The following is a 27,877-nucleotide window of genomic DNA, read 5'->3' on the forward strand; positions in this document are numbered from 1 at the left end:
CATTATCTTATGTATTCACTGTCATTTTCTCAGGTTTCCAGGGGTTTTGGTATGTCAGTGATTCTTTCACCTGGGCTTATTCTGCTTCTTTTTTTATTTGTTTATTAGTTCTGAGATTGTTTTGTTCATCATTTCCTTACTTCTGCAATCTCTTTTTTATCTCATTCTTTCAACTTATCTCATTACTGATGTCTCATTTAATTCATCTTTTCTTTTGTCCTGTAGCATAATATCCTCATGGAAATTTCGGGGGGGTGGGGTGGAGGGCTCCCTTTTCTTCCCAAGTGGATTCTTGCTTCCTTCCCACCACTCCCTCTTTCACTCATTCTTTCTTTGCTCCAGTAGTCCTGTTTACTTGTCCTACTCTTCTCTTTGTTAGACCTAAGTTTCATTTGAACAGTTCAATGAAGGACTTCTCTTTGCTCTTTAGTGTTGGTGAATTGTCCTCATTTTCCTTTTTACTTTCTCTGATTAGAACTCTGTGCCTTGTCCCTGGAGCTTCATTCAGTTGAGGATTTGAGGAAACGAGGCCACATGCTAGGGAAGGGGTAGAGTGAGTTGAGCTGGGGCTTGTGCAGTTGGTTGTAGGATCTGGACTTGGCTCTTCCTCAGTAATTGTGTGAATTTGCCCTGCATCGAGGTTTGCTCTACGTACCCACAGATGGACCTCTTTAGAGGAGGGAGGATATTTGGGGGCAGGGGGTGATGTCTTCTCTGGCTTTGGATTATTCCTCCAATTTAAGGAGGTAACAGCACCAAGAAGGTCAGCCCCTGGTGTTTCCTTCCCTTGCCAAACCCTACTTACCTCCCACAGATGTTTCTATCCTTTCCCAGCTAAGAAAAAGGGACACCTGTGAGCTTTAGCAATGGCATCATTAATCCACAGCACGGGAAGGAACTTCACCTGGGGTTCTTCTCCCCTCATTCTCGTTCTCTCCTCACCCTCAACACACACGTATTCAGATCTTATTTTTCTTCTCTTTGGCTAACCCCTTGTTTACTGCTTAAGGTACAATAAAAAGCTGATATAGATGAGTGCACCCATGTTAAGACAAACTCAGATTTAACACAATTGGCAATTGGCTATCCTCTTTCCTTCATCCCAGCCCTTGTCCTGATTTCATTAACTTCACAGTAATGAGATCCCGCATACATGATTGAATTTGTTAGACTCCTCCATGTAGTGTTATAATAAAGTTGGGCTGTAATTAATTAGCTTTGCTTGATTATGACTCATATCCCTTTTCTTCTCCTCCTTTCCTCCCAGGCATGGAAAACCAAAATGGTGAGCCCTGATTTGCTTCTCTGTGTCTGAGGAGATCCTGTGATGTCAGGGAGGGGTTTTCACTCTGGATGGATTTTTCCATCTTTTCCACAGGTTGCCTAAATACCACTTCAGATCTGTTTTCCCCAAATTGGGGGCCGTTAATGATAGTTTTCAGGATTTTGTCCACCTAACTTTCCCATCTCCAACCTAATCCTTTCTTTTCTTGGAATCTTTTTATTCCTGGGTACCACTTTTTTTTTTCCCAAAATAAACAACTTTTTATTGAAGTATAGTTGATTTACAGTGTTGTTTGTTTCAGGTATACAGCAAAGTGATTCACTTCTATATATCTTCTTTTTCAGCTTTTTTCCATTATAGGTTATTATAAGATATTGAATATAGTTCCATGCCTGGGCACCACTTTTAAAGATTAAGATATGGTGTTCTCCTTCCCTTGGTTGCCTTCTGCCAACACTTTTTTTCCTTTTTTTAAAAAAATAGTGATTTTAAATGTATTTCATTATGCTTTAGGGGAAGAATTCTATAATTTGACTTTATTCTGCCATCTTAGCCTAGAAGTTCTGTGCTAGGCACTTCTCATTTATTATCATATTCAGTCTTTACAGTGCTTCTTCAATATATCACAGCTAACATCATGTGTGATTAGTCACACATGAGGACACCGAGGTTTCAAAGAGTAAAGTTTCCCAATGTCACATGACTAACGGGTGGAAGATCAGGGTCCCATGCAGACCTGTCTGTCTCTAAAGCCTGTGGTCTTCCTGCTCCCACACTCTGCCTCCTCGCCCTGCTGTCTGATGCTGAGTATGTCAGCATCGCTTCTCTGGGCTTTTCTAATTCATCTACAAATTGAGGGGGGTGGCCTGCAAGGTCCTCCCTAGCTCTAAACCTCTATGTTTATGGTTAGTGGAATGAGAAGACTACATTTTACTTTAACATAAATTTATTTGACTTTACATTTAATAGGAATGGCTGTATATTTCAAGTTTAAATATATATTTACATATTTCTGCAGTCAGGAATTTCAGATTATATAAACCTTTTTGTTTTCTCAACTCATTTTTCAGGTGCTTTGGAATTTCACTGCTGTTCTTTTTAACATATGGTGTTTGCAAGAGTGAAGTTGGAAATTTTTATTCAAATGTTCATTTTTTTCCCCCTATATTATTCTGTCTCTGTTTAACCCTTCTTGGTGTGCTGAGAATGCCTGAATCGGAGGTAGTTTGAGGCAATGAAGCAAAACAAAATTAAATAATCCATTTGGTGGTTAAACCCTCAACCTTGACCTAAGCAAATTGAAGTAACGAAGCAAAGATGACATTAAGGAGACTACAAATCCCTGGTTCTAAGAGTTTATAATCCACAAGATAAACTGACTGATGTCAGTGTATGTCTAACTCACGTGTGCATACTCAATGAGCAGCAAGTATGTCAGTGTTCACAGCTGCAAAGCAATAGTGGTGCAGAAACCAGGGTGACAGTGGAGATAGCAGTGGTCTCTTAGAACAGGAAGTGGAAAAGATGGGAGACAACAGTGGGCAGGATGGAGTTGCTTAGGAGTGAGGTCACAATTTGTATGTCCATGAGGCAGGACTTTGAAAATGGGTGAGTGGAGAAGAGAGGGCTGACCCTCCTTGGTCACTCCCAAGCCTATTTATTCTTGGCAAGTGCCCTTCAGCCCTGGGTCCGCAAGACTACCGCCTCCTGAGCTGTTGCCCAGGAGCCAACCTTCAACCTTTATTTCTCACCCCTTCCGTTCTAAGTGTCAATTCCAGCGCTAAGAAGGGAAACACAGAAGAATCAAACTCATCTCAGCTTTCCTCTGGATAATATAAGTTAATTGGACTCCTTCTAACCATGCTTTTCTCATCTCCATTTTGCTCATTTGATATTCTTTGAGCACCTTATATTTACGAGACATTTTGCTAGGCCCTAGGTATATAGTAATGAAGAAAAGAAATAGTACCTGAGCTGATGAATTTCTAGTAGGTGAATGAGAAAATTTAAAAGTCGAGAAGGGAATACAAATAATAAGCACAGAAATCAAGAAAAGGGTACGGTACTGGGAGAGAAAATAGCTGAGAGTGCAGCAGGGAGCTGTTCACTAGATGATGAGGTCATTTCTTTATTTCATCCTTTTCCTCATATATTCCAAGTCTCTTGCTCAAACTATTTGACCACTCCCTTCTGGACTTTTCCTAAAGCCTCATATCTAGGCTGTCTGTCTGTGGAATTGATAATATTTTAAAACTCCTTTTAGTTAAAACCCAAGTGTTTATTCAAGCCATGTTATGTGTCTGTCTCTGTGCTAGGCGTGCTGGTGTTTACCACGGAGATCTAAGGCACCGTAAGAGCCCTGGAAGGCTCCGTGTTCATTTTCTATCCATTACTCCCTGTGCCATGCCCTTCGTCATGATCTTTATCTCCCAGAGACCACAGAGCACGGGATCAGGAGTCGGGGTCGCCATCTTCCTTTTTCCTTACTGCCACTTCCAGAGCATCTCTCTTCCAATTAAAAATCCCAACTTCTTCATTTTATAAGCCAGCATACAATTCTACCTGCTACCCCTCTTGAGGCATTTTTTACAACCTCCTGTTCATTCTGCCCATCATTCATTGATGCTTTTGAGCACCTGGTTTGACTCTTCTTCCCATGGCTCCGTCTTTCATTCTTGGAAACTCCAGGTAGAAAGTTCATCCAGCCCCCTGGACTCTCAGTTCCTTGAGCTCCTTTTTTCTAAGTCTTTACTTTACTCTACCTCAGCCACCCTCTCTGAGGCCATTTTTTCCCAAACCTTGTCATCCTGAGTAGCCACTCTACCTCTAAAATCTCATTATCAGGTGCTGTAGCTTTGACCATCACTTCCCATGTTTTCAACTTACTTACTCCACACCTGCGTATGAATAGTTGAGCATGACAGGGGGAAAAAATGGACAACAGTCCCAACTGGCCTCTCATTAAATTGGTAGCCAGAAGGCTCAAGTAGCCTCAGATTTCCTGGCAATCCTACTATTTTCCCTGGTCCGTTCTCCTGTCACAAACCTCTACCATCTCCTCCCCCTTCACAATGAATGACCTTGATTCCTATTTCACTGAGAAGATAGAAACCATCAGAAAAGAACCTTCATCTTCCCATGACCAAATCTACTAACGTGCTTTACCCACTGCCTTTCTGTGTATCTCTTTCACCTCCTGAGGTTACACTTTCTTTCTGGCATCACCAGTTTTTTCTCCTCTCTAGTGGATCATTCCAATCAGGATATAAACATGCTATTATATGGCCTATTAAATTTTTTTTGATCCTTTCTTTTCCACACCTCTGCCTCTCCTCCAACCAGCTCCTTTCTTGACTCTGCAAGCACACGCAGTAAAACTCCTGGAGAGAATATTTACTGTTTATCTGCTGCCTCTAGTTCGTCACCTCTCATTCCCTCTTCACGCCACACCAATCAGTCTTCTTGTGGCCAGACTCCTGAGCAGTCCACATTAGATCCATCGTTTCCTGAAGCACTTTCTTCACCTCTTCATGTTGGAATGCAGACTTCAGGTCTTGGACCTCTTCTCCATCTACATTCCTGGGTGATCTCATCTTTCCTGTGGTTTTAAATACACTGATGATTTGTTCATTTATCTCTCTACTTAAAGCTCTCCATCAAGAGACTAGTCCCATGCTTCCTTAGCTTCCCCACTAGTATGTTTGATGGCATCTTACATTTAAGGCCAAAAGACTTCTACACTTTTCTCTATCCCACCAAGCTCAAACCCAACTTCTCTTCCAGTGTTTTCATCTCAGTGAAAGTAGCATCACTTCCAAACCCCCTCCCCATTTACCCAGTTCCGAGGCACCAGTTTCTCTCATCACCCACATGAGCAAGACCAGTTGGTTTTATCTTCAGAATATATCCCAAACCCGTCTACAGTGTTGCCACCCTAGTCCAAGCAACCATTCCTACCTGGATTCTTGTAACTGCTTCCCACCTGGTCTCTCTGCTTCCACTCTTGCCCTCTTACATTCAAACCACCGAAGCCCATGATCTTCCACTATGTCAATCAGATCCTGTCACTCCCCTTCTGAGAACCCTCCAGTGGTTTCTCGTCACATATAGAATAAATACCTGCCTTGATCCAGACTGTAAGTGAGCTCACCCTTGCCTAACTCTCTAACTCCCTTTTCTTCTGCTTTCTGCATCATTTGCTAAGTTCCAGTTACATTCTCAGTCTAATACATGTTTTCTTTGATTGTTTTGCTACATAAAATTACATTTGAGTAAAGAAAGAAAACCTACCTTACAGGAGCACTCTTTTCTTTTTTTAATTTAATTTTTATTTTATATTGGAGTATAGTTGATTTACAATGTTGTGTTAGTTTCAGGTGTACAGAAAAGTGATTCAGTTATACATATACATACATCCATTGTTTTTTAGATTCTTTTCCCATATAGGTTATTACAGAATACTGAGTAGAGTCCCCTGAGCTATACAATAGGTCCCTGTTGGTTATCTATTTTATATATAGTGTGTGTATGTTAATCCCAACCTCCTAATTTATCCCTCACCCTCCGCATTTCCCCTTTGGTAACTGTAAGTTTCTTTTTGAAGTCTATGAGTCTGTTTCTGTTTTGTAAATAACTTCATTTGTATCATTTTTTTACATTCCACCTATGTGATATCATATGATATTTGTCTTTGTCTGACTTACTTCACTTAGTGTGATAATCTCTAGGTCCATCCATGTTGATGCAAATAGCATTATTTCATTCTTTGAACCATAATTCGAAAAGATACATGCAACCTGATGTTCATTGCAGCACTATTTACAGTAGCCAAGACATGGAAGCAACCTAAATGTCCATCGACAGATGAACGGATAAAGATGTGGTACATATATACAATGAAATATTACTCAGCCATGGAGTAGCACATTTAACCTTATCTTCCTGTGAATCTCTTGCTTACTCCTGCTCAGGTTTCTGCTGGGACGTCACCTCCTCAGAAAAGGCTTCCTTGATACCCTCTCAAAAATAGCTGCCCTGGCCACTCCTGCCTCCAGAAATGCTCTGCTTTCTTACCGTGCTTTAATTTTCTTCAGAGCACTTACCATTTTATGAAATTATATTTTAAATACATTCCTTTTCAAAATGTATTTACGAGAGGTGGGCCTGGTCAGGATGTTTCCTGTGAGCATAACAAAGCTGGAACTTCAGTCTCAGAAATAAAGATCAAGCACACAGCACCTTCCAACAAGTCCCACGGAGGCTTGGGTGGCCCGGGAGAAGGTGGGTGTCTCAGGAGTTCATTATCTGGCTCCATGTAGCTGACAGGGTCTTGGTGCTCTGGCCAGGTGTCAGGCCTGAGCCTCTGAGGTGAGAGAGCCGAGCTCAGGACATTGGTCCACCAGCGACCTCCCGGCGCCATATAATATCAATCGGCGAGAGCGCTCCCAGAGATCTCCATCTCAACGCTAAGACCAAGCTCCACTCAATGACCAGCAAGCTCCAGTGCTGGACACCCCATGCCAAACAACTAGCAAGACAGGAACACAACCCCACCCATTAGCAGAGAGGCTGCCTAAAATCATAATAAGTTCACAGACACCCCAAAACACACCACCAGACGTGGTCCTGCCCACCGGAAAGACAAGATCCAGCCTCATCCACCAGAACACAGGCACCAGTCCCCTCCACCCTGAAGCCTACACAACCCACTGAACCAACCTTAGCCACTGGGGGCAGACACCAAAAACAACGGGAACTATGAACCTGCAGCCTGTGAAAAGGAGATCCCAAACACAGTAAGTTAAGCAAAATGAGAAGAAGGAGCAAGGTAAAAACCCACCAGACCAAACAATGAAGAGGAAATAGGCAGTCTACCTGAAAAAGAATTCAGAGTAACGGTAGTAAAGATGATCCAAAATCTTGGAAATAGAATGGAGAAAATACAAGAAACATTTAACAAGGACCTAGAAGAACTAAAGAGCAAACAAACAGTGATGAACAACACAATAAATGAAATTAAAAATTCTCTACAAGGAATCAATAGCAGAATAACTGAGGCAGAAGAATGGATAAATGACCTGGAAGATAAAATAGTGAAAATAACTACTGCAGAGCAGAATAAAGAAAAAAAGAATGAAACGAATTGAGGACAGTCTTAGAGACCTCTGGGACAACATTAAACACACCAACATTCGAATTATAGGAGTCCCAGAAGAAGAAGAGGAAAAAAAAGGGACTGAGAAAATATTTGAAGAGATTATAGTTGAAAACTTCCCTAATATGGGAAAGGAAATAGTCAAGGAGAATCCAAGGAGAAACACGCCAAGACACATATTAATCAAACTATCAAAAATCAAATACAAAGAAAAAATATTAAAAGCAGCAAGGGAAAAGCAACAAATAACATACAATGGAACCCCCATAAGGTTAACAGCTGATCTTTCAGCAGAAACTCTGCAAGCCAGAAAGGAGTGGTAGGACATATTTAAAGTGATGAAAGGGAAAAACCTACAGCCAAGATTCCTCTACCCAGCAAGGATCTCATTCAGATTCGGCAGAGAAATTAAAACCTTTACAGACAAGCAAAAGCTAAGAGAATTCAGCACCACCAAACCAGCTTTAGAACAAATGCCAAATGAACTTCTCTAGGCAGGAAACACAAGAGAAGGAAAAGACCAACAAAAACAAAAACAAAACCATTAAGAAAATGGTAATAGGAACATTCATATCGTTAACTACCTTAAATGTAAATGGATTAAATGCTCCAACCAAAAGACATAGACTGGCTGAATGGATACAAAAATAAGACCCGCATATATGCTGTCTACAAGAGACCCACTTCAGACCTAGGGACACATACAGACTGAAAGTGAGGGGATGGAAAAAGATATTGCATGCAAATGGAAATCAAAAGAAATCTGGAGTAGCAATTCTCATATCAGACAAAATAGACTTTAAAACAAAGACTATTACAAGAGACCAAGAAGGACACTACATAATGATCAAGGGATCAATCCAAGAAGAAGATATAACAATTGTAAATATTTATGCACCCAACATAGGAGCACCTCAATATATAAGGCAAATGCTAACAGCCATAAAAGGGGAAATCAACAGTAACACAGTAATACTAGAGGACTTTAACACCCCACTTTCACCAATGGACAGATCGTCCAAAATGAAAATAAATAAGGAAACAGAAGGCTTAAATGACACATTAAACAAGGTGGAATTAATTGATATTTATAGGACATTCCATCCAAAAACAGCAGAATACACTTTCTTCTCAAGTGCTCATGGAACATTCTCCAGGATAGATCACATCTTGGGTTACAAATCAAGGCTTGGTAAATTTAAGAAAATTGAAATCGTATCAAGTATCTTTTCCAACCACAACGCTATGAGACTAGATATCAAGTACAGGAAAAAATCTGTAAAACTACAAACACACGGAGGTTAAACAATACACTACTTAATAACCAAGAGATCACTGAAGAAATCAAAGCAGAAATCAAAAAATACCTAGAAACAAATGACAATAAAAACACGACAACCCAAAACTTATGGGATGCCGCAAAAGCAGTTCTAAGAGGGAAGTTTATAGCAATACAATCCTACCTCAAGAAACAAGAAAAATCTCAAATAAACAAGCTAACCTTACACCTAAAGCAATTAGAGAAAGATGACCAAAAAAACCCAAAGTTAACAGAAGGAAAGAAATCATAAAGATCAGATCAGAAATAAATGAAAAAGAACTGAAGGAAACAATAGCCAAGATGAATAAAACTAAAAGCTGGTTCTTTGAGAAAATAAACAAAATGGATAAACCATTAGCCAGACTCCTCAAGAAAAAAAGGGAGAAGACTCAAATCAACAGAATTAGAAATGAAAAAGGAGAAGTAACAACTGACACTGCAGAAATACAAAGGATCATGAGAGGTTACTACAAACAACTGTATGCCAATAAACTGGACAACCTGGAAGAAATGGACAACCTTCCGAGACTGAACCAGGAAGACATAGAAAAAATAAACAGACCAATCACAAGCACTGAAATTGAAACTGTGATTAAAAATTTTCCAACAAACAAAAGCCCAGGACCAGATGGCTTCACAGGCGAATTCTATCAAACATTTAGAGAAGAGCTAACACCTATCCTTCTCAAACTCTTCCAAAATATAGCAGAGGGAGGAACACTCCCAAACTCATTCTATGAAGCCACCATCACCCTGATACCAGAAGTAGGCAAAGATGTCACAAAAAAAAGACAACTACAGGCCCATAGCACTGATGAACACAGATGCAAAAATCCTCAACAAAATACTAGCAAACAGAATCCAACAGCACATTAAAAGGATCATACACCATGATCAACTGGGGTCTATCCCAGGAATGCAAGGATTGTTCAATATACGCAAATCAATCAATGTGATAAACCATATTAACAAACTGAAGGAGAAAAACCATATGATCATCTCAATAGATGCAGAAAAAGCTTTCAACAAAATTCAACACCCATTTATGGTAAAAACCCTCCAGAAATTAGAAATAAAGGGACCTTACCTCAACATAATAAAGGCCATATATGACAAACCCACAGCCAACATCGTTCTCAATGGTGAAAAACTGAAACCACTTCCACTAAGATCAGGAACAAGACAAGGTGGTCCACTCTCACCACTGTTATTCAACATAGTTTTGGAAGTTTTAGCCACAGCAATCAGAGAAGAAAAAGAAATAAAAGGAATTCAAATCAGAAAAGAAGTAAAACTGTCACTGTTTGCAGATGACATGATACTATACATAGAGAATCCTAAAGATGCTACCAGAAAACTCCTAGAGCTAATCAATGAATTTGGTAAAGTAGCAGGATACAAAATTAATGCACAGAAATCTCTTGCATTCCTATACACTAATGATGAAAAATCTGAAAGAGAAATTAAGGAAACTTTCCCATTTCCCATTACAACAAAAAGAATAAAATACCTAGGAATAAACCTACCTAAGGAGACAAAAGACCTGTATGCAGAAAACTATAAGTCACTGATGAAAAAATTAAAGATGATACAAACAGATGGAGAGATATACCATGTTCCCTGGATTGGAAGAATAGCATCATAAAAATGACTATGCTACCCAAAGCAATATACAGAGTCAATGCACTCCCTATCAATCTACCAATGGCATTTTTCACAGAACTAAAAATTTAGAACAAAAAATTTCACAATTTGTATGGAAACACAAAAGACCCTGAATAGCCAAAGCAATCTTGAGAAAGAAAAACGGAGCTGGAGGAATCAGGCTCCCTGACTTCAGACTATACTACAAAGCTACAGTAATCAAGACAGTATGGTACTGGCACAAAAACAGAAATATAGATCAATGGAACAGGATAGAAAGCCCAGAGATAAACCCACGCCCATATGGTCACCTTATCTTTGATAAAGGAGGAAAGAATATATAATGGAGGAAAGACAGCCTCTATAATAAGTGGTGCTGGGAAAACTGGACAGCTACATGTAAAAGAATGAAATTAGAACACTCCCTAACACCGTATACAAAAATAAACTCAAAGTGGATTAAAGACCTTAATGTAAGGCCAGACACTATAAAACTCTTGGGGGAAAACATAGGCAGAACACTCTATGACATAAATCACAGCAAGACCCTTTGTGATCCACCTCCTAGAGAAATGGAAATAAAAACAAAAATAAACAAATGGGACCTAATGAAACTTAAAAGCTTTTGCACAGCAAAGGAAACCATAAACAAGTCGAAAAGACAACCCTCAGAATGGGAGATAATATTTGCAAATGAAGCAACTGACAAAGGATTAATCTCCAAAATATACAAGCAGCTCATGTGGCTCAATATCAAAAAACAAACAACCCAATCCAAAAATGGGCAGAAGACCTAAATAGACATTTCTCCAAAGAAGATATACAGATTGTCAACAAACACATGAAAGGATACTCAACATCACTAATCATTAGAGAAATGCATGTCTAAACTACAGTGAGGTATCACCTCATACCAGTCAGAATGGCCATCATCAAAAAATCTACAAACAATAATTCTGGAGAGGGTGTGGAGAAAAGGGAACCCTCTTTTACCGTTGGTGGGAAAGTAAATTGATACAGCCACTATGGAGAACACTATGGAGGTTCCTTAAAACACTAAAAATAGAACTACCATACGACCCAGCAATCCCACTATTGGACATATACCCTGAGGAAACCATAATTCAAAAAGACACATGCACCCCAATGTTCATTGCAGCACTATTTACAATAGCCAGGACATGGAAGCAACCTAAGTGTCCATCAACAGATGAATGGATAAAGAAGATGTGGCACATATATACAATGGAATATTACTCAGCCATAAAAAGAAACAAAATTGACCCAACACAGCCAAAAATAAATAAATAAATAAATAAAAATTTAAAAAATAAAAAAAGAAACAAAATTGAGTTATTTGTAGTGAGGTGAATGGACCTAGAGTCTGTCATACAGAGTGAAGTAAGTCAGAAAGAGAAAAACAAATACCATATGCTAATACATATGTATGGAATTTTTAAAAAAAAAAGGTTCTGAAGAACCTAGGGGCAGGACAGGAATAAAGATGCAGGTGTAGAGAATGGACTTGAGGACACGGGGAGGGGGAATGGTAAGCTGGGACGAAATGAGAGAGTGGCATTGACATATATACACTACCAAATGTAAAACAGATAGCTAGTGGGAAGCAGTCGCATAGTACAGGGAGATCAGCTCGGTGGTTTGTGACCACCTAGAGGGGTGGGATAGGGAGGGTGGGAGGGAGATGCAAGATGGAGAGGATATGGGGATATATGTATACGTATAGCTGATTCACTTTGTTATACAGCAGAAACTAACACACCATTGTAAAGCAATTATACTCCAATAAAGATGTTTAAAAAAAAATGTATTTACTTGCATACATTCAGTCGTCCCAATAGAATGTCATCTCCAGGCTAGCAGGGACCCTGTCTGTGTTATGGCTGCACTGTGTCCCCAGTACTTAAACAGTGCTATCACGCAATAGGCTCTCAATACATCTTTGTTTAGAGAGTTAGTAATTCTATCATCTCTCACTTAAAAGTTTTTTCTTAAAAAATAAGCTCTGATACACTGCAGTCACAAAAACCCTAAAATTCTAGTGTCTTAAAGCAACAAAGGTTTCTTTCTTATTCATGCTACCTTTCCATTACACCCAACAGGGGAGACCGTGTGTTCTTTCCTGATCACACAGAGACTCAGGCTGAGAGCACAACCACCAGCCTGAACATTGCCATTTGCCGTGGCAGAGGGCAGGGAGAGCAGGGGTGGGAGTAGGGGTCTTGCCCTGGCCATTAAATCCTCCCGTTAGCACTTCCACTCACAATTTCTTGATCAGTACTGGGTACACAGCCCCACCCAACTTCAGGGAACCAGGTAGTATGCAACTACCAGGTGTCCAGAAACAGAGCCAGAAATGTCAGGGAATAGCAGTGACAATGACCACAATCATATTACAAAAAATATGCAAGCTACAGGAGGAAAAAAAGCCCATTTACTACCCTCTCATTTTGATATAACCTCAATCATCACTTTATACATTTTTCTTTTCTTTGTTTTTTAAATATTACACATACATTTTTCTTTCTTTTAGATTGTGAAGTCTGTAATTCACACATAAAATAACATAAGCAACTCTACAGTCTTAATGTTGATATTTTGCTATATTTATTTCATAGCTCAGTTATTTTTTAAGTTGAAACTTTATAAATAACTACTTGATTCTGTTCCCCTCCCTACCTCCTAAGTGGTAACTGCTGTTTTAAAGTTGGGGTATATTATTTTGTTATCTTTCTGCAACTTGCCTTTAGTTCACATTTATTAAACGCTGCATAAGTAATTCTTTGTGTGAAACTACCACAACTTCCACGTCTGCTTATATTGCTTTTATTCCTAAGGCTTTCTGTGGGCTACCTACCTTCTTTAATTACTTACTGTGTCCCAGGCCCTCTGCACATTTTTATATACCTGCACAAATCCTTCTCTCTTCATGTAAGTTACTCTCTACTTCTAAGATTATCTTGTCTGATATTTGTCATAAGTAGTATATATAAAGAGAGAGGCATCATGTTTCTGTTGTATTGTTGGAAACCTTGAACATGTTTATCTGCGATACCACTCTGTCTTAGAGTTCAAACTCTCTGTGAACCACATCTGTGCAGTCCTCTCTTCAGTACCAGATGCAATTAGGCTCTAAGAGACAGTTGCTGGAGACAGTCAGAGGTGAGCATCCTGCATAGGAGTGGCCCACCCCACCCCTGCCCCCAAGTGGAAGCGAGATGAGGGAGCGAGAAAAAAAGGGAGAAGCCAGTGACAACTCAAAGAGGAACCACCAAATGTATAAGCTGTGCTTCATCGGGAACATGCATCTGGCCTGCTGTTATCTACTAGTTCAGACGTGAAGTAGACTTGGATTCTGTGGGTTCCTGTTATGGAGAATTGACCCAGGCAGAGATTCATTCTGCCGGAGCTATCGGAGTTTGTCATCTCTAGAGTTTTTTGGCAGAACCAGGAGTAGGCATCACTTACCTTCATGTACTTGGTTAAAATCCTTGAAAATCTTTTTTGACTCATAAGAAAACAATTTAAACCCAGTAATTCTTTGCTTCATTTATTTTTAATGACAAGCCCATTCTGTAGGGTTTTTCTGCATGAACTTACCCGACCTCCTCTAAAAGAAAACTCTACCTCGGATGTGGAATTTTATTTGTTCCATTCTGTTCTTCTCTAAGAACAGTAAGTTTTCCATATATTTCTGTATACATAATCCTTTTTTAAAGGGTTCTGGGCACATTTTATTGTGAATTTGGCAATGGCTTAATGAAGTGTAATGTTAGATTTCTTCATATTTTAAGTATTTTCTTTTAAAAAGTCATACAGAAGTAAAGGGAAAGGAGAAGGAGGAAGAAAGGAAAAGAAGAATGACTAATGCTTTGGTTTAACAAATAAATAACATTAAGAAATAAACCATTGAGATTTTGTAAGGTAAAAAATCTGTCACATCTCATTATTATGAAAATAAGTAATAAAATATTCATCTCACAGGCAGTTCAAAGGAATCCCATTGACTAAACTTGGTAATTAATCGGTAACCTTTAATGATCAATATAATAAAGTTTTTTCTTGTAAAAGCCTAACCTAGTACAATTTTCAATGAAACAGTTGGCTTTTACAGAACAATAAAACTACAAGGACATCTTGAGAATTAAGTCAGCTGCATGATATGATTATTAAACTATTTGCTGTTAAATGTACATTCAAATTATTGGAAGTTCAAAAGAAATGACATTACATTAGAAATACTTTTTCTATTTTTCATATTAAACATAGAAGTTCCAGAAGTTATGGGCATAAGTGAAGTGTGTGTGTTTCTCTTCCCTTTTTTTAAAATCCATCATTGTTCTCTGTTAAATGTAGAAGCATGACGTCTAACTTCTATATCTACGAAAGTTTAGAAATAAGCTATGGACATTTAATGATACTAGACCATACATAATGAGTGAATTCCTGTTAACTGCATTTCATACTGAGGAAAAGTTCTTCAAATATGCGTAAGTAACCCCCATCAGAGTAGCTGGCTTTTTCTTAGCCATCTTTGGCACTTTGATTCCTACCCTTGATCTCTTTCAAAGTTGATTTTATTAAATTGCTCAAAGGTAAAGAGAAAAGTTTTGAATTTTTTTTCTTTTAACAAATGCAAATCTGTTATGTCCCTGTGGGAATTAAGCAGTACCATAGCACTGGTTGGTCTGGCTTTAAAAATTAAGGCTTTTAATTGTTTTATTTTCAGGCAAAAATCAAAATGTTCTCTTTTCTGGATAAATCTCTGGGTAACATATCTAAATTACAGATTGCTATGCATATTTGTTAGAATTAGGGAGTACTTAATTTTAATATTTTATGATTATTAACCCATAGACCTCAAATGTGAGGGACTCATGAGTGATATAGTATCTAACTTTCTATTTGCAATACTGAACATTATTCCTGAGTATTTTCCTCAGTCCGAGAACCATGCTGGCTCCGTATCCATCATTTGTGTTATTAAAATAGCTTCATAAAATAGACAAGTAACAAGGATTTACCGTATAGCATAGGGAAATGTATTCAATATCTTGTAATAACCTATAATGAAAAATAATCTTATATGTATGTGTGTACGTGTGTGTGTGTGTATATAAAACTGAATCACTTTGCTCTACACCTGAAACTAACACAACATTGTGAACCAACTATACTTTTAAAAAAATCCCTTCCTACTTGTGGTAAAGCCAATATATATTCTAGATGGAGAATTGAATGATACAGAAGATGGGCTTTCTAAGAAACACTCAGTATACATTTGAAGTATTTGGGTTCCCTAATCATTAAAATACATCGGTTATTTTGCTTAAAATCTTTGAGAGAATTAGAAGCTTAAAGGGCTAGAATGCCTTTGGGATGGTTTTTACCCAGGTAATAATCTCCCAAACTTGTTTTGTCTTTGTTTAAATGACTGTGAAAGACAGGATATTTGTAGGAAGTAAATATAATTGATCAATTCATTCTTATGGCTTTCAAGCAGAATATTTTCTATAATGCCAGAAAAATTGCAAAGATGAAGCATGCATGCACTTTAAAGTCCAAAAGGTGAATATGTGAGCTAATGCAAAAAATGTAACTTTTAACACAGGGAAACACAGGAGGGAAGGCAACCTTACACAAGAGCAAACTTGTGAAGAGAAAAACTTTAACAGCATTAGTAACAAACTGATGTCAGTAAAATGAAAACTGATATACAAGCATTAACATGAACTATAAGACTGTGGGAAGATACAGGAGAGAGGTAGTACTTTCATACGGAAAATTATTGGAAAACAGTAATTCCCTAAGTGAAAGGAAAGGTGAAGGTACTTGAATGAAAAATAACAATTTCCTTTTTATTCAGCATAACAATGAATGCATTTGGAGCTCTTCCTAAACCTAATCTGATTAACGATGCTTAATTTGGGTAGTTGAGGGAAGTGTATTCTGGAAGAAATGCAACCAAGATACCATTTGGGTGTGAGTCTAAGAGTCTTCACCGTAACTGACAGAGAGGAAATCTCTAATACATTAAAGAATTTTAGTGTAATTTTATGATGCTGGGAAATCTGTGTGGAAAACGGGAAAGATTCATATAACCATAGAAAAATAATGCTAATTCATCCTGATTAACTCTAAACACAGAACCAACGAACTGAGACTAACGTACGTGGTCAGACAACAAAGTGATGACTACTACAAATGCCAATAAGAAGAATTTTTTTTTTTTAATGTTTAAACAACCTGTTTAAGAGATGGTTGGAACATCTAGGACAAAAGCTTGATGTGTGCAAAATAATGTAATGGTTATTGGTAAGAAAATGCATGCAGGCTGTTGTGGAAATATCTGATGTCTTAATTCTTTGTACAATAAAGTAAGAGTATCTACCCACGCATGCAGTGGGGAGGTCCCCTAAGGCAGCGGGCTCCAACCTTTTTGGCACCAGGGACCTGTTTCATGGAAGACGATTTTTCCACGGACGGGGTCAGGGAGATGGTTCAGGCGGTAACGTGAGTGGTGGGGAGCGATGGGGAGCGGTAGATGAAGTTACGCTCACTCGCCTGCTGCGAGGCCTGGTTCCTAACAGGGCGCGGACCGGTACCGGTCCAAGGCCTGGGGGTTGGGGACCCCTGCCCTAAGGTAAGTATGTAGTACTTCAGTTCAGTAGCTCACCAAGTGTTTTTGGTGTCACAGGCATTATAAGCCAGTTTACATTTTTTTATTTTTTATTTTTTAAACAGGATGTTAACCAAGGAGAGCTATGTGTAAAACCACCTCTTGTAACTGGGGGGAAAAAAAAAAGAAAAGAAAGAAAGAAAAATAAAATTTTTTAAAAGTTCTATTGGAAGAGACATACAAATGAGAGCAAACTTTGTGGGCTCTCCTAAGTACCATATTATTTGAGGGTGTTTATCTTAATAATCTTCTGGATCGAGAGAAAATTATTTCTACTCTCATGAGAACAAATATGAACACTGATCTGACCTTGATATAAACGGCCCCAGGAATTGTTTACCCCCAAGTGGTGATGATATTGCTGCTGTACAGTTGTGTGCTGTGTGGACTGGGAAGGCCCTTAAAAGCTCCCGTGCTTTCTTTGCCCTTTCGTAGCCTACCCCTCACTGCATAGACGAGACATCCTTGGTGGTGGTGGTGTTATTTTGATAACTTATTTTGCACTTACATGAGGGTCTTTTCTCTTAAATATTGGAAGCTGTTTAAACTACTGACCCAAGAGTTATCCTGGAAAAGAGAAACCAGTGTAAATGTGCTAGAAACCAAATGAGACTTTTTTTTAACCCCACGTCAGACTCTGTGTGTGTGTGTGTGTTGTACTGATTCCACGATAACCTTTTATCTCCTGGACACTTAATTTGTCATTTAGGACATCTGTGGTTAGGGATAGAAGGCCCATTTTGTAATTGGTCACCATGCCAGAGGCGAAAGCCATGCCATTAGCCTCCGCGGAGGGAGAGCTCTTGGCAGGGTTCACTGTCAGTGGGTGTTTTTTTCAGTTCTGTCAGGTCTCTGTTCCCTTGGGGGAATTTGTACCCAACGAGTATTGAGTTTTTTCTGTTGATTTTTTTCCAAAAGCATGTGTTTTCTGCATTCCAATTTTATGGTTCCCTGCGAAGGAGGAACATTTTCTTTCCTTATTTGGTTTGGATTTGATTAGCAATGTTTGGGATTAGTTTAGTCTTTTTAAAGCGAAACAAGTGAGAGGTAGCAGAGGGTGATCGAAACCACCCTGAGCAGGCAAGCAGAGTCCTGGTCCCAGCTTTTCCTCCAGCCAACCCCAGCAGAGAGGCTCACCTGCTTAACTGAGTCCCGACATTAGGTTGGACGCAGATGAAATGCATGGATAGATGAAAACATTGGGCACTCAACCTTTAATGAATTTAAAAATTCTATATTCCTTGTAATAATAATGATAGTAACAACAACAGCGCTAGCAGCTCTCAAGTACTTTTTAGATGTTCTTTGTTAATTCCCATAACAAGCCTGAAAGATAGGTACATATTATTTTTCAGAGAAGGATGCAAAGGTTTGCTCATTATCATACAGGTAGCAAATGGCAAAGCCAAGATTGAGATTCAGGTTAGTCCACCTCCCTGAGGTTGCCCCAATACTCTGGTCGCTCAGGCTAGACAGTGGGGTAGTAGATGCACATAGGTTTTATTTGTTTGTTTGTTTGTTTGTTTTTAATTTTTATTTTATATTGGAGTATAGTTGATTAGCAATGTTGTGTTAGTTTCAGGTGTACATTAAAGTGATTCAGTTATACATATACATGTATCTATTCTTTTTCAAATTTTCTTCCCATTTAGGTTGTTACAGAATATTGAGCAGAGTTCCCTGTGCTATACAGTAGGTCCTTGTTGGTTATCTATTTTAAATATAGTAGTGTGTACATGTCAATCCCAAACTCCCAATCTATCCCTTCCCCCTTGAGAACCATAAGTTTGTTCTCTGTCTGTGAGTCTGTTTCTGTTTGTAAATAAGTTCATTTGGATCATTTTTTCAAGATTCCACATATAAGTATGATAATCTCCAGGTCCATCCATGTAGTGGCAAATGGCATTATTTCATTCTTTTTAATGGCTGAGTAATATTCCCTTGTATATGACACATAGGTTTTAGAATCAGCTTAGGTTTAAAACTCAGCCTTATTCAAGCCATGTGACCTTAGGCAAATTGTCCACCCTTTCTCTAAGCATTGTTAAACTGTGATGTGACCAAAATCACATCTACATCATAAAGTTGTTGAGGAGAAATGCACAGAAACATGTAAAGCACTCAAAATAGGCAAGTGTGAAGCAAATGGTAGCTTTTGACTTTGACTGCTTGTTTATAATCATTATTTCTAAGAGGTCTAACATGAAAATATTTATATAAAGAAATATTTTATATGATTATATTTTATATAAATATCAAGAAATGTTATCTTATTAGGTCTTACATATGCACCTCGTTCTAAAAGCTAATTTTTTCCTAAACTTTTTTTTTTTTTAAATTTTCTTCCTCTTCTCTGAGATTACAAATAAATGTCTGAGATTATCTAGGATTTGTGGTGGTGTTACTGTTTGCTTTGGGGGAATATGGCTATCAAAATGCAAATCAGACATGAATAAATTCCCCACACACGGTCAATTGGCCCTCTGCACCCTCCAGATTTACCAAGGAATCCAGAAAACACTTAACCACATTCCAAAGGATTTCTCTCAACAACTCATGGAGAGCTTAGTATCTGATGGGCACTACCCCAGGCACTGAGGTTTGGGATATTTCCAAATGTAAAGGTCCACCAACTGTGCTCAAACAAGAGAGTGATACAGCCTAGACCCCTCTAAAGAGGATAAGCTTGCGTTTGTACTCTTGAGTCAGCTAGTAGTTAAGTAGGATTCTGCCAGTATTTATTTTCTTTTTTGTCAATAACCTGAAACTATTTAAATCAAAGACCTATCACTACTTCTATTCCTCACAAGTGTGGATCTCCTTATTAGCAGACACTGCTCCTGGATGAGAGGAGGTGTAAAGAAAACAATTCCTTCAGTCAGTGGGAAAATAATCCAAGAAAAAGTGTTAGGATGTGAGTGTGTTTACCAAGAAACAAGTAACACCCAAGGGACTACTATTATTTAATAGCTTTTCTACACTAGTTTAGTAAGTGGCTTAATTCTTTACTCGGACACTGGTCTGCAGCCACTAAGTGGTAATAGTATCTTAATTGTGATCCACTTTCCCTTTTTATCCCTGTTCACTCTTCAGTTCCATGTCTTTATTAAGGACATTTCTGAAAAATGCCACCTCTGGGAAAGGGCTCTGGATTCACTCATGTGAGAACTCTTTTCTGCATAATTAGCCTAATTTTTAAAAATCGGATCATAGCCATCATTGTCCCAGTATGTTTTAACTCTGTGATGTTACCAGCTTGAATACTGAATTTGAGGCAGTCAACCTTCCTAAAGAAAGATGTATACTGTGCTTTATGCATCATCACTGAAAGAATTTTGCTTTGAAGCCTAGTGTGAACACTTAATTTTTATTTGCTATTATAAAAGAGTCTCTTTGAGCTGACAAATATGAAAATATGACTGTGATTTCGGCAGGAGTCCAGAAACTTTAGAGAGAATGATGCTTTTATCTTTTGAAAGTCTTTTGACTACTGCATTATTCTATTAATAGATGGAAAATGGGTAATAACATCCTTTAAGGCCTTCTTCTATTGGAACTGGTCTTCCCACAAACTGTAGAGAAAAGATGTATGTGTCAAGTGGTAAGAGTTTAATGTACATTTATTTAAATCTCCTGTCTTTGGGCAGCCATTAAATTTATTTAAGAGCTCTGTGTGGCCTGGTTTCCATTTTTTCTCCATTTATATACTGTCCTCCCTAGAATTTCAGTTAAACGATAAAAAAATTATACTTTCAAGTTGATGCGCAGTTGCGTACTAAGGTTTCTCATGAAATGACAGTAAGGAAGCCCTGAGCTAAGTGGCAGCTTCCCTGGCACCCAGGAATTCTGCATTTGTCTTTATAGAGTCTGCCAATGTGTCCGTCTCCAGGTGCAGTGGCTTATAAAAGCAGTATGGCTCAGTATCTCCTGTTGGAACAAATAAAGGCTTAATGAAGGGTTAAGTGACACTCCAGAGGGAATATTTTCCTAGACCAACTAAATGTACATACATACTGGTCTTAGGAAACATTTCTACGAACATCTGTCAAAAGGGCTTTAATTAAATAACTATAATAATTTCAATGTTTATTTAAAACCCCAGGTGAATTCTTAATGATTTCCTTTTCATGAAAATTGTCAGCGTAAAAGAACATGCAATTATTTTACCAATCCTGACTGATTTTGAGTTCGAGCTTAAGGGATTCTGCCCACACAGCACTCATTTTTATAACTTTGGGAATCTTCATAATCTAGATTTAGCCCTTTGGGCATTGCTAGTTAAGCCAGATTTTGGAAATATCCTTCAGCTGTTATTGTGAAAATATGCTATATCAACCACCATCTTCTAAAACTGAACTAAGCAATGTAGAAGAAAGCATAGATTCTCATTGGGAGAAATCCTTAAACTTGGTGTATATTGAGAAGACTTTTGTTAGTGTTCATTCTAGTGCATTTGAATGCTTTTTCTTAACCTTCACTGATAAAAGGAAAGCTTTCTCCTGATGGTCAAGATCTGTGAGGGAATGCTATTCCAACTATACCCTCCCTATGTCCCATGTCCTTTTTCCTTCTAGATTCAATTAATCCTTTTTCTCAGGGGGTAATTCTACCCATGGCTCCATGCCCTGACTTTGGAAGATTGAGAGCATGAAGCAAAGGCAGGTAGGGTTATTGTTTTTGGAAAAGACCCTGAAGTTTGTCCCAAAAAGTAATGTCAAAAGAGTATAGCAGAGATGCTCGGTCCTCTTCTAAATAAAAGTTTTTCATTTGTTTCTTTATTACAAATTACAGCTTTGACTCTGTGATAACTATGACCTTAAGTTTTCGTGCTTCTATAAATCCTTTCAAATAAGCCCAGTTGTACCCAATAAATTTGGAGACATTTGGGAGACCAGAGGGATTTTAAGACAGGGCTCTATTTGCTAGAAGTGGATCAGAAATTGGTGGGGCTTTAAACGTCCTTTGCCCCAGCTCTTCTACGTTTTACGTGCAATTTCTTGAGCTCCTTCATCTTAGACAATCGCACATTTAGCCTCTATTTGCAAATCTTCGTTCCCTATGGCCTGCTTTGTGACTGCCAGCCACATGTTCCGATCTCAAAGGCTTCGTTAACTCCCTACTGACACTGCGTCCAGCGCGTTACCTATAACCAATATCACAGTGAATGATAAAGACCACAAACATTGGCTACAGCCTGCTTTCAGTTTCCAGATTTGGCTTTCACCCAGTACTTTTGATCAAGGCACAGAGTCTTCCAGAATGTTTATAATTTCGTAGCACCACTTCATTGGCGTAAATTCGTTCCTCAACCCAGATGGTGATCTGCTTACGAAGGTTTTTTTCTTCCTTGCTTATTTGTAATTTCAAAGCCTGGGATTGGGAATAGTAGGTCCATTTTGTAACTGGTCTTTGTGCCAGAGGTAAAAGCCATTGGCAAAGCTCTTCAAAGAAGGGGGAGCTGTTGGAAGGGCCAGGGGCTAGTGGGAGGTACTCAGTTCCGTTTGGTTTATACTCCCTTGGGGGGATTTGTACCCAAAGCATTTAAGTTTAGTTTTCTACTGCCTCCTCTCACCCTCCCCAAAAGCATATGTTTTCTGCATTCTTTATCCTGGTTCTCTCTCAATAAGCAGAAGTTCCCTTCCTTATAAGGTTTAGATTTGTGTGAAAATGCTCACGGCTATGATTTTTTTTTTTTGTAACATTGCAATATACGGCCACCAGGGCCGCCCCTTCTTAGTTTATCAAGTAAATACAAACGCTAATGTACAAAACTGAATTTTGAGATCCAGCAAAGTGTGGACTAATCTCCAGAAACCATACATTATGTAAAATAATCATAAAGACAAGTGGCAGTCTAAGGCCAGTAAGCGAGTTAGGGTAAGCCTGACCCATCAAAAAGTATATTTTCCATTAACGAGCTACTGTACCAAGTGTGCAGAGTACAGAAGATGTGTAAGATGCAAGAGGTATAATTAGCCAACCTGCAGGCTTATTTGGAAGACAGTTATTGGAACAAACAAACACAAAACCTACCTACCGGGATGAGAAAAAGAAAGGCTTGTGGGGTAGAGTTAGAAGAAATGAAATGCCTGACTCCTGGTCATTCTCATTTTGTTTGGTTGTCGTTGAGCTTTTATGCTGTTGAGGAAATTGCAATGTACTGTGTAGGAAAATGTATATAGCTTTTATATTATTTCTGTGATAAACGGTGGAAGAAAATAAAGGGGCCAAAGATGAGGGAGATGAGATTGGCACCAATAAAGGTATCTATTGCTACGGCTTACTTTAGCCGGACGATCCAAATTGAGCATGGCTGCCTAGTGCCAAAACTATTCTCAAGTCTAAGATATGGTATAAAAATAAAAGTAAGCTCCCTAAAGATTTGTAGGAGACTACATCAAGCACATTATCTATCTTGATGGAATTAAATTACTTAATCCTTCATTAAATCTTAAATTGTTTGTTTCAACAGAACAAATTGTATACTATATACACTTGAAGTGGTAGGAACATCAGTCACATAATAATTTGTGTAAATGGCATCCTGGTGTCACACTGTACAAAACCTGTTGGGCTAGACGCAGCAACCCACACTGGAGGAAAGATTAAATTTGAGAGAATTTTCCCCCTAAGTTTTTCGTAATAATATAAGCCTGTTTGTCAATAGCATATATTAATAGCATATAACTTACATTAATATTTGTCCTCTTTGTAAGCCATGTAAAGCTGGGACTATCCATTTATGTTCATAAGGAATTGATTTTGAGACTATTTATAATCACAGTTTATGGTTTCTGGAAGCCTTAATCTATGACGGGTGTAAAGCCTTCCATGTTTATACTGTTCCCTTTACTCAGGTATTAGGGACATCATCATTTATTCTCATGGAACCCTTTTTAGGTAGAAATAAATAAAAGCATGGAGGGTGAATCTAGTGCCCAGAATTCCTGAAGGAATCTGTGACACCATCTTTCCGCTTATTTGCTTGTATTTCAAACAGATTTTTATTGAATTAAACTGGCGTCAACATGGCTTATTTCCCTCTACCAGTTTATATCTCTTCTACGGGGAAACCACTTGAATGTGAAAGGTTTCGATGATGCTCTAGGATACTGGATAATTTAAGAAACCAGTGAGCTCTTCTGTAGTTGTCTTATTCATAGGAGTGTCTTCTAGAGTCGGCATGTGCTTAAAAGTCGACCTAAGAAAATATTCCCCCAATATGTTGAGCAACCTAGAGTGCGTCCTTTACTGAGTCTTGAAATGAACTCTAATACCAAAAGCAATATCTTCTACCTCCTTTCTACTAAATGTATCTCTTGCATTTAGAAGTGATGCCTATTTTCATGGAATATTCCATGAAATAAGTAGGCTTATTGAAACTTATGTGAATGTGGGGAAAGGTTTGTTGCCAAAGGATGGTAAATTTCATTTCTCTCAAAGGACCCTTTCCTTCTCAGGCTCTTTGAAGCCCTGAAGATATCTCTCAGATGATGGAGAAATGTCGGCAAGTTTGTAGTAACAGGAAGAGAAGCCATAGGCTGCTTAGTGAAGATGGAGATCTCTAGATAACATTCAGTTTTAAGAGATACAACAATAAAAGGGGTCTGTCTCTTCTTTTCTTTCCCTTATTTTCTTTTCTTTTTTCTGGTAGCCAACACAGTATACATTGAGTGGGAAGACGTCGCCTATGTGGGCATGTGATTTGTAGATTTATTATGAAAATATATTTTTTATTTTATTATTAAAAATTTAATTTGAGTAGTGCTGGCAATCCATCTTTATTTACACCAGGTTCTCCAGGTATTTAATATCATTGGTCTTTCATCTGAAACTCCCTGTGAAATTATTAGGCTCCCCATTACTCACAGTAAATGGATCAGCCCATCCCAAGAACAGGGTGTAAAGAAAGAGAATACTTCACTTAGTAGCAAGTGTGTCCACTGTAAACTATCGTGTGATTTTTTTTCTTTCCTTCTATGCAATAGAAAAATATAAGCTCTGCTGTGCCTTTCTTTCCATTTGCATGCTGCCACACTTGTGCCTTGCAAGAGCTGCTTTGATTGAGAAGCCAGACCAGCATGTGCATCAGTCCCAATGATGGGATCCGCCCATTTATTGTAATCCACTGGGCCTTCCACCCTGACTCTCATGGCCAAGTTCCTCAATACTGCTATACATAAAATGTTTTGTTTTTTACAGTGCTCTCATATAAGAGAATTATCTTTTAGGATCTAAACTTCATAAAGGGGAATTAATCTTGCACAGTGATAGAAAAGCTATTTTTTTAATTGTTACCTACTCCTGATTCAGTAACTTGGTAAAAAAAACAAAACAAAACTCACAGTTATTATTTGCTAAAAAACATGTATAGTAAACTATAGCTTTATAGTTTCCAGAGTGCTCATTTTTTATAACAATTTTTGAGTGGCGTAAAGGGCATTCACGATTATGCTGACTTTTGTTTGACCCATAAAAGAAATACACATTCTGGTTGTGCTTTTCTCAAATGACTTCAACCACCAATACTTTACGTACCTCTTGACTTTTCAGGGCAAGACATTTCGTTTTAAAATACTTCCATGGAAGGAACAATAATATTTACCCTTACTTCCTCCCTCTGTCCCCCTTTCCTTCTATCTGACCAGTCTGCATATCGTTACGTATTCATTTTTTAAAACTTACTCCCCCATCTGGAATGCTTATCTAAACAAAGAATTAGATAACCCTGAGGAGTAAAGCTAAGAGAACAGTTTCGCTTTACCTGTATAAAAACTCTGAAGGTGATCTTTCTTGGGTATTCTGTATTTCTGTTTATAGAAGAAAAGAATGAAATTTCAGAAACAAAATTACAGTGCTTTTGCTAAAGCATAAATACATGGGCTCTCTCCAGATGGGCAAATTCATTAGTCCTAAAGCAGACATCCCAGTGATCATGGGGCTTTGGATGACACCATTTTTACAGTAGAAAGTCATTTCATTCTGAAGGGGGCCAAAGCAGCGGGCTTTGGTTACAGAAGTGAGTTATGTGGTATAGACATCTGGAGGTGAGGAAAGAGATAGCGCAGAAAGTTTGCATGAACTTTGCTGAGCCTTATATGATATTCTTCTTGAACCAGTTAATCCTGGGAGCCATTTCCTGGAATAGCAAAGTCCTTAGGATTTTTTTTTTCAAATACGTCCATACTTACAGAGAGAGAGAGAGTATATGAATGAATACTAGTGATAATTTGTAGAATTTGGATAACTGGCTCTATTTGTTTGTAAAGTCCTCAAAGTTGAGTCTCAATTTATGCCTCATATTTCTAAAGGGTATTTAGCAAAGCCTCTTCCTCTCCTTAACCTGAAATGATTTGATGAATTTTAATCCATTATTATCCACACTTCATAGGGGGTTTAGGGAATTAAAAGTGAAGAGAAAGATCTGAGGAGTCTCCTTTCTAGAGAGATCATGGCCAGAACAGTGACAATGATTTTCTACCCAAATGCTTACCTTTACCCTGCAATTAAAAAAAAAAAAATTTAATCCAAGTGCTGATCCTAAAATACTGCCCTCATTTAGTGTCTAAACTACTCAAGAAACCATCCATCCCTCCCCACCTCCTGGAGCCTTTTCTGGCATCCAGATGCCTCTGTTCAAATCTGACCTATAATCAAAGGCCCATCATGAACCCTGCCTCCTCCACGGAAACTCCAGGAACTTGAGTTACCATCAGGCCATCTCTGCGCTCATCGCGAGGGTAGAGCTGAATAACACGAGCTGACATTTATGCAGTGCCTCCTACACTCCCGGCACTAAGCTAAATGCTTCCCATGCAGCCTCTCACCTCGTCCACAGGATAACCTAAAGGCTAAGGGATGTTATTGTCACCATAGAGATGAAGAAACTAAAGCTCAGGTGAGTTAAGAGACATACTCAAGGTCACGTAGTTAGGAAAGGCAAAGCCAGAATTCGAGGGGCCAGGGGCCACCACTCTATACACCACCTTGAGTTGCTGCCTCGTTCAAATCACAGATTTGGGGCTCTTGATGCTGTTTTCATCACACTATCCTTGGTCCTGCATCCTCTCCTTGTTACATGCTTTTAATTTCGAGTTTCCAAACACAACTACCAAGACTCTAAGTTCCTTGTCCTTTTTTCATCTATGCTCATTTTTCAGGAGCAGAACATGGTCCTACATGTGTGGTCCTAGATGTGTGTCATAGTACATGTGTGGTCAATGTTTGCTGAAGTTTGTAAGATCCAATACCGTCACTTTTCCACTCAGGAACTGGTTAAGTGACTTGCATTTTGTCCCAAAGTTAGTAAGCACCATGAGAAACAAACAAAATCTCCAAGAAAAAAAAAAAAGTATCTGTAATTTAGGGCAAATGAGTAAGTTAAAACTTCAGAATTAAAAATAGACTTGAAAACTGATGCTTCAAAGGACACAGATTTTTTTTTTTAATTTATTATTTATTTTTGGCTGTGTTGGGTCTTCGTTTCTGTGCGAGGGCTTTCTCTAGTTGCGGCAAGCGGGGGCCACTCTTCATCGCGGTGCGCGGGCCTCTCACTATCGTGGCCTCTCTTGTTGCGGAGCACAGGCTCCAGACGTGCAGGCTCAGTAGTTGTGACTCACGGGCCTTGTTGCTCTGCGGCATGTGGGATCTTCCCAGACCAGGACTCGAACCCGTGTCCCCTGCATTGGCAGGCAGATTCTCAACCACTGCGCCACCAGGGAAGCCCAAGGACACAGATTTTATTAAAGGCAGTGGAAGGAGACTTTTGTGAAAAAT

General features: G+C 38.6%; 1 protein-coding gene across 4 annotated transcripts in view; it reads left to right on the forward strand.

Moving 5' to 3' along the window:
* ARL15 (ARF like GTPase 15) overlaps nt 1-27,877 on the forward strand; it is a 420,722-nt gene that overhangs the window by 346,940 nt on the left and 45,905 nt on the right. The window contains exon 6 of one of the 4 annotated variants that reach the window (XM_082455935.1): nt 6,256-9,519. The exons of 2 other annotated variants lie outside the window; for them this stretch is intronic. In XM_082455935.1, the coding sequence (XP_082312061.1) occupies nt 6,256-6,297 (42 nt within the window). In that variant the 3' untranslated portion in view covers nt 6,298-9,519. Of the gene's footprint in view, nt 1-6,255; nt 9,520-14,778; nt 27,550-27,877 lie in introns of those variants that run through there. One more of the 4 variants, XM_082455936.1, reaches the window with a different exon arrangement.

This window comes from Balaenoptera physalus (assembly GCF_965194825.1).
Source record: "Balaenoptera physalus genome assembly, chromosome: 3".
Lineage (NCBI taxonomy): Eukaryota > Metazoa > Chordata > Mammalia > Artiodactyla > Balaenopteridae > Balaenoptera > Balaenoptera physalus.